Raw genomic sequence first — 16,747 nt, 5'->3', positions numbered from 1 at the left:
GTAGGGATTCTGTTCTTCTCAATGCCCCTATTAATAAAACCTAAGATTCTATATGCTTTATCAACTACTGTCAACATGCTCTGCTATCTTCAATGACTTAAGCACATATTGTTCTTTATCCTTGTCGCTGTCCCTTAAATGCTCTCCCACTGATATTATGTAGGGATATGGGGATAGGGCTTGGGTGGGATTGTGGTCGGTGCAGACTCGATGGGCCGAATGGCCTCTCTCTGTGCTGTAGGGTTTCTAAGATTTCTAATGTTGCTGTCTTGTTGAACTGGAAACATACTGCTGCAGAAAATTACCTTGAACACCCTCCAGGAAATCTTGTCCTTTTACACAATGCCCATCCCAGTCTATATTTGGCTAATTGAAGCCCCCTATTACAATTACTCTATAATTCTTGCACTTGTGTAATTTCTTTGCAAATGTGTTTCTCTATATCCCTTCCATTAGTTGGTGGTCTATATACGACACCGATCAATGTTATTGAACCTTTTTTTATTTCTTGCCTCAGTCAGAGAAATTGTCCTTCACCCTTCTGGCACATCCCCTCTCTCAGTGCCATCTTTAATCAATACTGCCACTCTGCTGCCACACCCCTGCTCCTTTTCTTCCCTTCCCATCTCTCCTCAGCACCTTGTATTCAGGAATGTTTAATGCCCAGTCCTGCCCTGCTTTGACCCAAGTCTGTTAAAGTACTAATATCATAATTCCATTTGTCAACCTGTGCTTGTAACTCACCAAACTTAATGTCCACACTCTTGTGCATTCACATACATGCGGATTCACCTGGACTAAGGCTTTTTTACTTTTTCCCCCTTTCTCTGACCACCTCTAATGACCTGCTACTCTAATTCTATCAAACTCTCCAAATATTCTATTTACCTTGATGCTACTCTCTGATATATCTTACATCTACTTCCCACTGCCAGTTTTTCTTTTCTCCTCTCCACTCTGAATTTCCACTCAGGTTCCCATCTCCCTGCCATTCTCATTTAAACCCTCCTCAACAGCACCAGCAAACCTCTCTGCGAGAACATTAGTCCCAGTCTTGTTGAGGTGTAACTGGTTCTTCCTATGCAGGTCCCACCTATCTTAGAACCAGCCCCAATGCCTCGGGAATCTAAAGCCCTCCCTCCTCCTCCAGTTCTTCAGCCACATGTTGAACTTCTCATTCGTCCTATTCGTACGCTCGCTAGCACGTGGCACTGGGAGTAAACTTGAGATTACTGCTCTTGATGTCCTGCTTTTTGATTCCCTAGCTTCCTAAAATCTGCTTTCACACCTCATCTGCTTTCAAACCTCATCCCTTTTCCTATCTATGTCATTGGCCCCAATGTGAACTATGAGCTCTGACTGTTCACCCTTTCGCAAAATAATGTCCTGCAGCTGCTCTGTGACATTCTTGACCCTGGCACCATGGAGGCAACACACCCTGGAGTCACGTCTAAAGCTGCAGAAACACCTGTCTGCTCTTCTAACTATGGAATCACTTATCATTACAGCACTTCTACCCTCCCTCCACCTGTCCTGTGCAGTTGAACTATCCGTAGTGCCACAAACTTGGCTCTTGCTACAGTCGGCTTAGGAACCCTCACACTCACCAGTATCCAAAGTGAAAAAGTGGTTAGAGAGTAAGGTAGCCTTGGGATTCCTGCAGTACCTGCCTGTTTCTCTTAGATACTCTGGCGATCACCCATTCCCTCTTGACCTATATACTCCTTAGCTGCGGTGTGACCACCTCCAAAACATGCTATCCACGTATTTATCAGCCTTGCAGATGCACCACAGTGACTCCAGCTACTGCTCAATTTCCCCAAGTTGGAGCTCAAATTTCTGCAGATGTAGTCATTGAAGGCACTTTGTGCCTGCATTACTTCCCACATCCTGCAGGATGCACCTTCCAGGAAGACATGCCTTAAATTTTATATAAACTGTTTACTACACTATGGTATTATATAATCTAATAACCCACCTGTCATTTACCAATTGTGTCCCTCCTCTGTGCCAAGTCCAGAAAGGCCCATACTTGCCAAGCACTCAACGGGACTCCTGTTACGTCACTTGCAGCTTTCTCTCTCTCTTTGATATTTAAAGCTGCATTAAAAAGTTGTTACGTTACTGATATTTTATAGTGTTGCCACATCATTTTTGTTAAGTGCCATCATCATTGATTGCAAATATTCTGCATGCAAGTGTGATATTCTGCTCATCATTTCTGTTGCTGTTCCAGGGCGCATTTCAGTGCCTATAGATGTGAAGAATTTGGATAAGTTTGACCCCTTTAGTGTCCCTACAATAAGGTAGGAAGAATGTTGGCATCAATTATTTTTGCATATTTAGAAACCACTTAACTGATTTTTTTTTTTGGTGCCGTGCTTCAGGGTTCTTTCAAGTGTAGATTAGGCAGGGAAGTAGCTCCATAGAATGACATTGCAACATTGAGTCTCCAGGTATTTGTGGATGTAATTTAGTGCATCAGCTAGGATTCCATAAGATATCGAAAAAAAATGATCGCAAAGTATTAAAATTTTTAATTTTACTTAATTGACCCCAACTTCTTTTCCTGTGCATTGTGAATATTGCACTACAGTGCCAACCACACATTGGTGCAGCCTGTTTGAAGTTCACATTCTATATAAGGTTTGCTGCCCAGACAATTTGAGCAAATGTGGAGAAATGCAGGCACAAAAAAAGTGTTTTGTTTTCAGTACCTGCAGTCATCAATGAGTCATCCCTCGCTGTCCTTGGACAAAGTGTGTGAAGCTGGCCTGGCCCCACAGAACTATAGCCCAGCAAGGAGTCAATCCTTTTGGGAGACATCTAGTTATTGCATGAGGAAAATCATCTGATGTTTCTGCCTGACTGCAATACCAACCTGCTTATTAGAAACATAGTATGTTTGGATGGTGGGTGACTCGTGGTCCTGCTGTGTGTGTATCCACACAACAATTGGGAATGTGATATGAAGGGAGCCAACAAGCTGCATGTGAGCAACGTAAGGGATTGCACAGTGCAACAAGCGCACCACAAACAGAAGTTAGAGGAAACCATGTTGAGGACAATTTTGTGCTCGACTATGATACCCTTTACCCTCTGATACAATCTGTCTAAACTTGCATGTAGCTGGTTAGGTGTTCAAAGGTACCTGTCATCTGTGTAACCTTACCCTAACATGGCTTTGATACCTTGAGGGGAAGAAAGTGGAGGGAAAATATCTTCTGCTGTAATTTACAGCAGAAAAACCCTTGATTTTTGTGTTGTCTTTCAGTTCTCTTTGCAAGGAACTTGATAAAACTAAGGAAGAGCAGGAGAATACAAGTGTTGAGAATGATGAGGAACCAGAGGTGAAGCGTCGCACCAGAGGTAAATGGTCATGACTTTTTAAAAATTCTTCTATGGGATGTGGGTGATGCTGACGAGGTCAGTATTTGTTCCCCCAACCTAATTGCCCTTATGAGTCGTTAAGAATTAACCGTGTTGCTATGGATCTGGAGTCACGTGGCCAGATTGGAGAAGGATAGCTGATTTCCTTCCCTAAAGGAAATTAGTGAAACAGATGGGTTTTTACAACAATCAATAGTTTCATGGTCACAACAGCTGAGACTAACTTTAAATTCCAGATTTTTAAAAAGTAATTGCATTTATTAATTTGACTATAAATTCCACCAGCTGCCATGGTGGAATTTGAACCTATGTCCCCTTGCTATTAGCTGGGACTCGGGATTACTAGTCCAATGATAGTACCACAATGGCACTGTCTTCTGTGGGGGAGCAATCATTAGTAATGTTGCAGGTGCAATATATCATCTGACCACTTTTCCTAAAACCTCGCAACACCCATCTTTGTCATCTTCTTCCCCTGAATGTCCTGATTTCTGCTGGGGCTTCAGTCCAAAGGTGCTAATCACCCTCCAATATGTCATCTGAAGTACTGTGTAGTTTTGGTCTCCTTGCTTGAGGAGTGATATCATTGTGTTGGAAGCAGCTCTATGGAGGTTCATTTGGCTGATTCTTGGGATGAAAGGTTTGTTCTTTGATGGAAGGTTAATCAGTTTAGACCAATACTGATTGGAGTTTAGAAGAATGAGGGGTGATCTTATTTTAACATATAAATTCTGAGGGGGCATGACTGGGTAGATGCTGAGAGGATGTTTCCCCTTGTGTGGGTATCTAGAACTAGTGGGCACAATTTCAGAATAAGGGGTCTTCTATTGAAGATGAGGATGAATTCCTTCTCGGGGGTCATTAGCCTGTGGAATTCTCTTCCTCGGGCAGCAGTGGAGGCTGGATCATTGAATGTATTCGAGGTTAAGGTAGACTGATTTTGGTCAACAAAGAGTTTTTGGGGGATAGACAGGAAAGTGGAGTTGAGGCCACAATAGATCAGCCATGATCTAATTGAATAACCAAGCAGGCTCATGGGGCCAAATGGTCTGCTCTTATTTCTTATTATCTTCTCAAACTTCAGTACTGAACAGAAATCATGCATGATGGCACACATGGGTGAATAAATTCCTTTAAATCCCTCTGTACTCAGATTATAAGAAGACCAGCCTCCTGGGGCCCATCAAGGTATTTGAACAGTTTATAGAGAAAATGGAGCATTTTCGAAAAGGAGAGTTGCTGAAACAGAGTGGTGAGTATCATTCGGGATGTTCCACAAAAAGTGTTATGGTATGAGCTTGCCAAAATAGAGAGCTCTAGGGAAGCCAGTGTCAGTGTAGGACATTTTTCCCTAGAAACGACCATTGTTTGAGGCTTCTGTTTGGTATGCTTTTTTTAAAATTTGGAATGTTTCTGTAAGCCTAAGTTTGCTTTGAGCTTTTCTCGAGTGAAGTATTTTTTGTCATACTTGATTCGGGAGAATGTTCCTTGTGAAGTGATGGGCTGGAGGCTTATGCCTTTTTCTCCTGAGTTATGGTAAAAACGAAATACATTTAAGATCAATGTCTAAAAGCACCCCACCCAATAATTGCTTTTGGGCTGAAGTTGCTTATGTAGGCAGTCATTCTGGATCTGCATTATCCATCCAGCAACAAGAAATGAATGACTGGTCAATCTGTTTAGATGATATTGATTGAGGGAGCAATGTTGGCCATGATACCCGGGACAATCCCCCTGCTCTTCAGGTTGCCTTTAAAAGTCTTGTCAATTCTTGTAGAGGGAGAAGAAAGATTTAGGGGTGGATGTGGTTTAACATCGCCAAAGAATTGATTAGAGTCATAGAGGTTTACAGCATGGAAACAGGCCCTTCGGCCCAACTTGTCCATGCCGCCCTTTTTTTTTAAACCCCTAAGCTAATTCCAATTGCCTGCATTTGGCCCATATCCCTCTATACCCATCTTATCCATGTAACTATATCTAAATGCTTTTTAAAAGACAACATTGTACCCGCCGCTACTACTATGGGGATGGTGCCAGAGGACTGGAGAGTGGCGAATGTTGTTCCTCTGTTTAAGAAAGGGAATAGAAATGACCCTGGTAGTTATAGACCGGTTAGTCTTACTTCGGTGGTTGGTAAATTGATGGAAAAGGTCCTTAGGGATGGGATTTACGACCATTTAGAAAGATGCGGATTAATCCGGGATAGTCAGCACGGATTCGTGAAGGGCAAGTCGTGCCTCACAAATTTGATTGAATTTTTTGAGTAGGTAACTAAGTGTGTTGATGAAGGTAGGGCAGTTGATGTCATATACATGGATTTTAGTAAGGCGTTTGATAAGGTCCCCCATGGTCGGCTTATGATGAAAGTGAGGAAGTATGGGATAGAGGGAAAGTTGGCCGATTGGATAGGTAACTGGCTATCTGATCGAAGACAGAGGGTGGTGGTGGATGGAAAATTTTCGGATTGGAGGCAGGTTGCTAGCGGAGTGCCGCAGGGATCAGTGTTTGGTCCTCTGCTCTTTGTGATTTTTATTAATGACTTAGAGGAGGGGGCTGAAGGGTGGATCAGTAAATTTGTTGATGACACCAAGATTGGTGGAGTAGTGGATGAGGTGGAGGGCTGTTGCAGGCTGCAAAGAGACATAGATAGGATGCAAAGCTGGGCTGAAAAATGGCAAATGGAGTTTAACCCTGATAAATGTGAGGTGATTCATTTTGGTAGGACTAATTTAAATGTGGATTACAGGGTCAAAGGTAGGGTTCTGAGGACTGTGGAGGAACAGAGAGATCTTGGAGTCCATATCCACAGATCTCTAAAGGTTGCCACTCAAGTGGATAGAGCTGTGAAGAAGGCCTATAGTGTGTTAGCTTTTATTAACAGGGGGTTGGAGTTTAAGAGCCGAGGGGTTATGCTGCAACTGTACAGGACCTTGGTGAGACCACATTTGGAGTATTGTGTGCAGTTCTGGTCACCTCACTATAAGAAGGATGTGGAAGCGCTGGAAAGAGTGCAGAGGAGATTTACCAGGATGCTGCCTGGTTTGGAGGGTAGGTCCTATGAGGAAAGGTTGAGGGAGCTAGGGCTGTTCTCTCTGGAGCGGAGGAGGCTGAGGGGAGACTTAATAGAGGTTTATAAAATGATGATGGGGATAGATAGAACGTTCAAAGACTATTTCCTCGGGTGGATGGAGCTATTACAAGGAGGCATAACTATAGGGTTCATGGTGGGAGATACAGGAAGGATATCAGAGGTAGGTTCTTTACGCAGAGAGTGGTTGGGGTGTGGAATGGACTGCCTGCAGTGATAGTGGAGTCAGACACTTTAGGAACATTTAAGCGGTTATTGGATAGGTCCATGGAGCACACCAGGATGATAGGGAGTGGGATAGCTTGATCTTGGTTTCAGATAAAGCTCGGCACAACATCGTGGGCCGAAGGGCCTGTTCTGTGCTGTACTGTTCTATGTTCTACTACCTCTGGCAGCTTGTTCCAGACACTCACCACCCTCTGTGTGAAAAAATTGCCCCTCTGGACACTTTTGTATCTCTCCCCTTAAACCTACGCCCTCTAGTTTTAGACTCCCCTACTTTTGGGTAAAGATATTGACTATCTAGCTGATCTGTGTCCCTCGTTATTTTATAGACCTCTATAAGATCACCCCTCAGCCTTCTACGCTCCAGAGAAAAATGTCCCAGTCTATCCAGCCTCTCCTTATAACTCAAAACCATTCCTAACGCATTCAACGTTGTCAGAATACTGAGCATGACTCGGGCAAGTGGTTTGCTACAGCCTGGTGACCTAAGACATACAGTGTGGTTCACTGCTCAGGTACTGCAACTTTGCTCCTCAGTCCTCGAGGCAACGCAAGTGCTGATATCTGAGCAAGAAATCATTTCCCATGAGGTCGCTATGAAGGACAGTTCAAGTGGCAAGAGCAAAGTGAGAGAATTTTCAGAATTTGCATGGGGAACATGAGGTCACTATGGAGATTTTTTTATATATAAAGTACAGCTTGAAATGAGAAATACTGTCATTTTCATTTAAAGGCCCTGCTTGATTCATTGTTTAAGCATTTATATATTTTCTTCCAGATAGAGGAGGAGATTTTTGATGTCAGCAATGAGTGGATTCCTTTTTCAAATGCATTTTGGCGTATGTCGGCTTGAATCATATTGTAAAATCTGGAACCAGTGACTGCCTTCTGGACTTCGCTTCTGTAGCTGCAGTGAAGATTTAAAAGTTCTTCATGATGTACCAAAATGCACTTTATCAGTTCTGAATAGCCTTCAGCTCAGAAGGCCAGTGGAATACTTGTTTCAGATTTCCTATTTGAGGTTTCTGTGTTATCATTTTGTATCTAATAGCAGCTATTTATATATACCAATTGTGTTATTTGGTTTGTAAGGTCTCATTTATTTTTCTTATGGATTCCTGCTTCCCTTGTGATCTAATTGATCCTGATTAAGCACAAGTCACACTTCACACCAAACATGAAGTGTAAATGACACCTGAAATGTTTATGGTAAAGCAGCTTCAAAGCATTTCAAAGTTCAAACAAAACGGAACCAATTTGGAGTAACATATATCACAAGAGTCGTGTGTCCAACTGAAATTCTAATTAAATTGGAGGCATGAACTTTGTAGTCAAGGTGAGGACCCTGGGGAATCAGGGATTCTGGAGTACGTCGAGAGAAAAGAAAGGGTTTTATCCATGAACAATACCATGGGAGACTAAATGAAATAACCAGTTCATTTTTTTTTACTCTCAGTCTTTGATTTCTTCCTTTGATGTAACCCTAGCACTTGATTTTATTTTACATTGACCCAACCCACCTATCTGCTTTTAAATATTATATTGGAAACGCAGAATTCTCCTAATGACTCAATTTGGAAATGTACTCGCCAAGCTATTGAGAGATGGAGACAGATTTGATCTCTGACCTTTGCTGACTCAACTGATCTGAACTGTGGCAGCAGTAAAGATAACCTCCAAATGTCAGAGAATGTCTGCAATGTTCCTTCTGCACCTCCCAAGGAGTTCCATGTTTAGCCCTTTTAACATCAGCCAGTGCTTAAGTTCACAACTGTCCTGAACCTCTAATTCAGGTTATGAGGTTATTCTGGGGTGGCTGACTGGGAAGGGAGGGGACACACACACGCCCTGTAACATAGACACAGGGCAATCAGCCTCTTGAACCTGTTCCACCTTCCATTTGCATCATGGCTGACCTGTACCTCAACTCCATTGACCTGCCTTTGTTCCAAATTCCTTTATTGTTGCCTACCTATCAAACTCCATTTCTCTGTATGGAAATCTACTTTATGGAAATCTTTAATGATCACCATTCATCCTTTCAAACCAAAGTAACGCAAGGTAAGTTTATGTCACCCTTTAAGTGCTGGTATAAATTTTGGTAAATCTGTGATGTACTCCTTCCAAGGTCAATATCTCCTCTAGGTTTGGTGCCCAAAACTGAATGTAGCATTCCAGGTCCTCCACCTTTTACCCATAGCTCTTCCAAGATTTTCTTCAGATAATGATCCAATTCTTTTTGTTTTAAATCTGCCTCCACCACACTCTTAGGCAATACATTCCAGATCTTAACCAGTTGCTCTGCAAAAACGATTTCCTTGTGACACCATTGTGTTTCATTTATAACATTTTTTATTCCCTTACACTGTTGGTATTTTATCCTTTTCTTCCACTATAAGTGGCTGTGAAGTACTCCTTCAATGGTAATCATTTAAAATAATGTTAGTCAAGAAGCAATGCACAAATTATCAAGCTTGTTCTGATATCCTCTACAATATGCTCGACATTTGGAATCTTACTTCTCGATCTATTGCTGTGGGGTGGTTCTTCTGCTCGGCTGTTGTAACTTTGGCAGGAGAACTGTGGAAAACTGGCACCATTTTTCTGCGGGTTTCTTCAGTTCTTCCATGGAAGTACAACAGATAAGCTGTAGAAACCCCCATGGGATGTCATCCTCAATGATTTTACACGTACGTAATGAATAGCCACTTGGGCGAAGGACTGGAGAACAACTGGCATGGGGACTCATGCCCCAGTAAGAATCAGCATCTTCCAAGAATTGGGGTGGAAATTGGAAAGGAAACATTCAACAGTGAAGCATACAGAGACATTTTGTGGCTAAAAACGTGCAATTTGGAAATTGCAGGGCCCTTTTGCTTAAACCGGCAGTCTAGAAAAGATACTTGTGGTATCTAATTGACAGCTAGTAAAACCTGCTTTGATTCTGAAGCATCGTTTTTGATTACTTATTATGCATTGGGTTTTTTTGGTTTGTTAGGGTACCTGAGCAAAAACTCCGGAAGTATATTATGAAACTAGACTAGATCCCCAACTATTGTTTGTTATTTTGGCATTACATAGCACAGTACAGCACAGAACAGGCCCTTCGGTCCACGATGTTGTGCCGAGCTTTATCTGAAAATTAGTGTGAGGATCAGGTGTTTCACTCCAGGTGTGATTCTATTGACACACTGGGAAGTTTTTATCAAAACAATTTTAACAACATGACAAGATACAATTCTTAACTGCTAACATATCTCTATTGGTTTGAATTCAAACAATATTTCTCTTATAAGACTTCAACTCCTCTTTGCAATCAGTTAGCAAACACCGCAGGCTTTGTGTATTTTTACTTGTTAACAGTTTAAGAGCCACTTCTGGAGAGACACCTGTCTTCTGACACTCAAACAGCAGCCTCCAGAGAGACTAAAGCACTTCCTGCTTCTTTCAGGGCCATGCAGAAACTAACTTTTTCCCTATAAACTTAGCTCTGCCCATTCACCTGACTGTCACTTGTCAATCAAACCCTACTCTAAAACCCCAGGGGAATAAAAAAATGCATTAACTCCAAACAAACACCGCATTAGCTAAGGTCAATTATGAGTCTGCACTCAGCATGTGAGCTGCCTGATGCAGACAAATTGGCATTGTGTAAAACAGCTAAATTTTAAACATGCTCCTCACAAACATGATATAAATAAATTTCTTAAAGGCAGTATCATCACAGGTTAGTTTGGAGGCTCATTAAACTGAAGAATGGTTCCAAGTACAAGGTAAAAGAAACTGAATAAAATTATTGTAGAAGCTGGAAACCTTAAAACAAGAACAAAACATACTGGAAAATCTCTGGGTTCGGCAGCATCTGTGGAGAGAAACAACCAATGTTTCTGGTCAATGATGCTGCCTGACTGCTTTTTTTTCCAGCAATTTTTGTTCTTGAAATTATTCTCAATATAATTTTAAGCAAGGTAGGTATCTTCCAGGATTTATATTCAATTGTAGGAGATTGATGTCACAACTATGACGTTGGTGTGGGACTTTCTTTGACACATTGTTGATTATTCAGAATGAAGTAATTTTACGTACTTTAATCCAGTGGTTCCCAAACTTTTTTCACTGGGCCGCACTTTCGGAATAAAAATTTGCTGGCGCCACACCAAATTTTTTATTGATAAGAAATACATTCAACAAAAAAAAACAACACCTAGCAGTGCTTGATTCATAACATAGAACACAACTACTTTATAATATGATCATGGGACATCCAGAAAGTAAAAACAATCACTTTGGAAAAATATCTAAACCATGTTTAAATGTTTCTTTGATTGTCCTTGAATCTTCCCGCCACACCAGTGTGGCGCGCCGCACCCTTTGGGAACCACTGCTTTAATCAGTCAGCTGACTGACACAACCAATGCCCAGGTTAGCAGTGACAGAATCCAAAATCTATGGAATTATTCCATATTTATCAGTATTTGAAGCCTAGTTTCTGTGGTAACTGAATGGAGAACTGTTTTATTCTGAGAAACCTATAAAAACTTGATTCTGAGATTAGTTGACTATGATGCAGTCTTCCCATGTGTGTAATAAATCTAGTGAAAGTGATTTCTGCTTCCAAATACAGTCAAGTGGCCTTCACTGTGATGTACCACAGACCTTGTTCAGGCATCTCTCTCTGATTGAGAAATCACATGAAATATTGCTACTTTAATGTGCTTGTTGTGAGAAAAGAGGCTTTAGAAAATCAATGGGGAAACTTCTTTAGTTCAGAGTAGAATTTTGATTTGATCTCAAACCAAGTTGCAGTATACCACCAATTTCCCAATTACTATGACATTCAAAATCCTTTCTGAAAGACACCATCAAATTGAAAGGGTGGGGGGGCAAAAGAAATAGCTAACGTCTTGCTGGGTTTTTGAAAGGATGTGGATTGTGGAAAGGGAGGGTAAGGGATAGCACAATATTGAGTTAATGAGAAAGAAGGAGCTAGAGTAGATGTTACAGTGAAACTTGGACCATAAGATATAGGAGCAGAATTAGGCCATTTGGCCCATCGAGTGCTCCGCCATTCGATCATAGCTGATACGTTTCTCAACCCCATTTGCTACCTTTTCCCTATAACCTTTTGATCCCCTTACCAATCAAGAGCCTATCTATCACTGTCTTAAATGAACTCAATGGCGGCCTCCACAGCCCTCTGTGGCAATGAATTCCATAGATTCACCACCCTCTGGCTGAAGAAATTCCTCTTCATCTCAGTTCTAAAGGGTCGTCCCTTTACTCTGAGGCTGTGCCCTCAGATTTTTGTCTCTCCGACTAATGGAAACATCTTCTCCATGTCCTCTCTGTCCAGGCCTTTCAGTATTCTGTAAGTTTCAATGAGAACCCCCCCTCATCCTTCTAAACACTGAGTGCAGACCCAGAGTCCTCAAACACTTTGGTTCAAGCACGGTGAAGTTGCAGGAAGGATATAAATAGTGTATTTGAAGTTTTAAAGTAGCAAAAAAAACAACATTCTGGATACAGAAAGGTTGCAATGAAGAGAGAGGTCACCTGTCAGACAAACGTTTTCTTCTCCTTTCCAGCATATCCGAATATAAGAGCAGTATTTAAATTGCTGATAAACTTTGACTTTAGAAACAATTAAGTGTTGTTATGGGGATTTTCACAGTAACTTCATTGCAGTGTTAATGTAAGCCTACTTGTGACTAATATAAATGGAAGTGCGTAGCTGGAAAAGAAGAGTTTTCTGTGAAAAAGGGAATTCTAGTTTATTTGAAGGAGCTTTATTAATAAAATATAAATATGTATATCTTTATTCAGTGTCAAGGTGCACATGAACAATGGCTGTTTTGGCAAGACACTAGAGGGCAGTTGATGCCCATGAATGCCTAGCCATCACAGTAAGTACTTTCAAGAGAAGCAGTGTATCAGACCAGAACAAAATTTACTGATCAAGTCCATTTGTATATTTACACAAAAGTTAGCCCTCTTTCTGAGTTCTGACAATGTGTACAGCAACCACAACATACAAGTTATCTTTGGACAGGTACCCTATAAAACAGGAAATATACATTTATAAGTACATATTAAAAAAGGTGCAATGACCATTGTTTCCCTCAGTGACTTGGCATGTCCAGATTGGAGCAATGTGAGAAGAAAAAGCAATCACTTGAGATTGGTGTGAATTCTTCCTCACCCTACTCCCCATTATCTTACCATTGGATCCCAAACATAGCATTCAATCATCTTGTCCACTGTCTTTTAGATAATGCGGTTAGGAAATTCTGTCTTAGGATACAAACATTCCTGACTACAATAGTCCTTTAATACATTTGATTCCTACTGATGACAGTGCAGATTTCCTCACATTGTGTTTGCCCATCCATAATGCTGACATGGGAATTTATACAAATCTGTCACTGCTTGTCCTTGCTGCAAACGTCCATGGGTACAATAATGGCTGTCTAGGCCTGTTGCAGATGCAGCTGTAATTTAACCATATACACATTGCAATACATTTCTAAGTGCAACAATTCAGTAATTACTGTCTCATTAGATAATGCTTGTGCAATCAGTGAGGCGGTAAACAGCCGTTACCCTCTTTTGCTGGATTCAAAACCGGTCCAAATTAATGTGATGAAAATCTCATAATGATGATTTCTCCTGATCAAAAAATGTAGTTCTGTTAGAGCTGCTATAGAAAAGAATGATCTGATTTTTAAATCCTTCATAAGAAGGGAAGTTCAACATTTAAATCAAATGGAACTCTGATCTTGCGGCTTGATGAGCTTAATTCTAAATGTTCTAACTGATTTGCCTGATAATTCAGAGGCATTGTGCAATGTGGGCACAGAGCCATGGAGATGAGGGAGATTGAAGTTTTAATTTTCAATATTTGCCAATTGGCTGAACTCAGTCAGGGTAGCAAACAGTTCGGATATTTTTCCCTTACAGAACACTCACTGACAATCATTCTTCTCCATTTAGTTGATGCAGTGATCTGAGCTGGGAACTTTCCCATGCCTGTGATTGAGGAGTTGTGTCCAGCTGTAGCTCAAATTCTGATGTGATATGGGAGCTCCCAGACTCCAGTGTGTTTGCATAGCGTACCATCTGGAGAACAGCTGGGAAGAAAAATACATTCACATGATGCACATTCAAGTAATTAAACCACCAAGTGGGGAAGGTGTTCCCTTTCCCACCCGGCGACAGTATTGTAAATACTGACTACAATCGCCTTAATAAAGTTGACACCTGTTATTTTCACAGATCCCCCATTCATAGTCTGGTATTGTGGGAATTGTGAATTCTGGTCCATGCTGCATTTTGTTGGAAAATGTGAATGACAGACATATCTGTACAATGGTGGTTACCCACACTACTGATGCATATATTTTGATCATAAATATACCAATGAAATCTCGTAGATTTTCCCCTGGAGGAATGGGTGACAATTGTCCTTTCACATTTAGGCACTGGTTTTAAATTCCAGAACAGTGATAGGAAAGTCTCCCTGTTAGAATATGAAAATAATTTGGTTTCTTTCAACCCAATATCTAATAAGTGTGACAGAAAATGCTGGAAAGTTTCAGCAGGTCTGACAGCATCTGTGGAGAGAGAACAGAGTTAACATTTCGAGTCTGGATTACCCTTTCTCAGAGATCTCAGCATCTGCAGTAATTGGATTTTATCTAATAAGTGTGAGTCCACAGTGTAAAATTGGCATTAATTGTATTGGCTGCAATAGCATCCTTTCCCAAAATGTGAAACAGATTGACAACACTTATGTTGGTTCATTCTGGATGACAGGCCACTTGGGGCAGGGGGCCAACTGAAGATGGCCAGACTCGTGGAAGTGTATCCCAGTTGAGTGCAGGAGAGAAAAAGATCTTTACACCGCTTCATCTTTAATTGCATAATGGTGGCTCATAACAATTATTTAAAATTGACTAGGAAGTATAGTAAACTAGTGATTGTCAGAAGGTGCAAAAGGATGAAAATAAGCTGTGTGTTAATGTCCATGCAGTCATCTGCAATAAGGTCATGGATGGCAAGGGCACTGTTCACAAGCAAACAGAAAATCTGGAGGGAAATGTGAAGGGCAGTGATTGTTGATTCACAGGCAAGGAAATTATTTAAATTATGGACTTTGAGTGTACCACCATTTATCATAATCAATGATTTATTGTATTTCTAACCCTATCTCCCTTACTGTTTGGTAACCCAGTCCAGAATAAAGGTGGAACCATTTCCCAGTATTCCACCAAGCAGCTCTGCAACTTGCAACTAAAATATGCTCAAAAGCAAATTACACGATTCTAAAGAAATTGCAGAACATTTTAGCACAGAATTGAATTACTGATCTATCATTCTTTATTTCTTACAAACATTGTTCTTCAGAAGAAAGTACATTAATTGTACTTGGACTTGGGTCACTGAATAATTCCATCGTTATTGTTGGAAGCCCAAAACCAAATCAACTTTCTATGCCAGATTCTGTACAGTAAGTAGTCTCACAACACCAAGTTAAAGTCCAACAGGTTTATTTGGTAGCACGAGCTTTCAGAGCACTGCCCCTTCATCAGGTGAGTGCAGGATTTGTTTCACAAACAGGGAATATATAGACACAAACTCAATTACAAGATAATGGTTGGAATGCGAGTCTTAACAGGTAATCGAGTCTTTACATGCACACAATGCACTAACGCGCAATGATTCTGTAGTTTGATACCTGAACCAATGGGGTCTGCAGTATCTCTGAACACTGTTTATGACTGACTATTTGACTTGGAGATAAATCGATCTGGATGCTCCAAATAACTGCACCAATGCCCCAACACCACTCCAGGGTGGCTTTGGCTGTATAAGCAGTGAGAAGTGTATCAGTGCTGTGAGCTGATAAACTGCAGTTTTTAAGGGCAACATATTGTGGATGCTGGAATCTGAAACAAAAACAGGAAATGATGGAGAAACTCAGCAGGTCTGCCAGCATCTGTGGAGAGAGAATAGAGCCAATGTTTCGAGTCTGGATAACGCTTTGTCAGTTACTGCAGTTTTTTACCTGGTTAAAGCTCCAGCAGCACTTGGGGTGAGCCTAGGCTCTGCCAGCCAACCTCAGCTCCTTAGATGTGCTAAAGTTTGGCAATACCCTTTAGGAATTTAGCATTTAATAATAAATCAAGTTTAAAGTTTATTTATTAGTGTCACAAGTAGGATTACATTAACACTGCAATGAAGGTACTGTGAAAATCCCCTAGTCGCCACACTCCGGCGCCTGGTTGGGTACACTGAGGGAGAATTTAGCATAGCCAATGAACCTAACCAGCACGTCTTTCAGACTTTGGGAGGAAACCGGAGCACTGGAAGGAAACCCACACAGACATGGGGAGAATGTGCAGATTCCACACAGACAGTGACCCAAACTGCAAATTGAACCCGGGTCTCTGGCGCTGAGGTAGCAGTGCTAACCACTGTGCCACCAGGCCGCCCCCAAATACAACATTTCCCAATAATCTTTGGGTATGAAAAGTCGCAGAGTGGAACCGTGGTTAGTACTGCTGCCTCACAGTGCCAGGGACCCGGATTCGATTCCTGGCTTGGGTCCTTGTCTGTGGAGTCTGCACGTTTTCCCCATGTCTGCGTGGGTTTCCTCCCACAGTCCAAAAGACATGCTGGTTAGGTGCATTGGCCACATTAAATTCTCCCTCAATGTACCCGAACAGGCGCCGGAGTGTGGCGACTCGGGGGATTTTTACATTAACTTCATTGCGGTGTTAATGTAAGCCTACTTGTGACTAATTAATAAATAAAAAACTGAATACACCGATGGGATACTTCACATTAGATACTTGGCTGTCCAAAAATAAGGGAAATCTTATTTTACATGCGACGACCACTGGTGTATATGAATAATGATAGATTGTCAATAGCTTTCGGTATGTCTGGACCAATGTGGAAATCCAAATTCCGGAGCAGCAACAAGAAGGAGCCACCCGGAAATGGGGAGTCTGACCAATCAGCGAGCGATAAGGGCGGGACTTC

The 16,747-nt window shown here is 41.4% G+C and overlaps 1 protein-coding gene across 3 annotated transcripts in view; it reads left to right on the top strand.

The window, feature by feature from the left end:
- Positions 1-7,770, top strand: part of prim1 (DNA primase subunit 1) — a 728,932-nt gene extending 721,162 nt beyond the window's left edge. For all 3 annotated transcript variants that reach the window (XM_078201123.1, XM_078201122.1, XM_078201121.1), the window contains 4 exons: positions 2,237-2,306; positions 3,275-3,369; positions 4,544-4,642; positions 7,482-7,770. In XM_078201123.1, the coding sequence (XP_078057249.1) occupies positions 2,237-2,306; positions 3,275-3,369; positions 4,544-4,642; positions 7,482-7,501 (284 nt within the window). In that variant the 3' untranslated portion in view covers positions 7,502-7,770. The remainder of the gene's footprint in view (positions 1-2,236; positions 2,307-3,274; positions 3,370-4,543; positions 4,643-7,481) is intronic.
- Positions 7,771-16,747: the final 8,977 nt, after the last annotated feature.

This window comes from Mustelus asterias, chromosome X (genome assembly GCF_964213995.1).
Source record: "Mustelus asterias chromosome X, sMusAst1.hap1.1, whole genome shotgun sequence".
Taxonomy (NCBI): Eukaryota; Metazoa; Chordata; class Chondrichthyes; order Carcharhiniformes; family Triakidae; genus Mustelus; species Mustelus asterias.
This window is presented reverse-complemented; position numbering and strand designations above follow the sequence as displayed.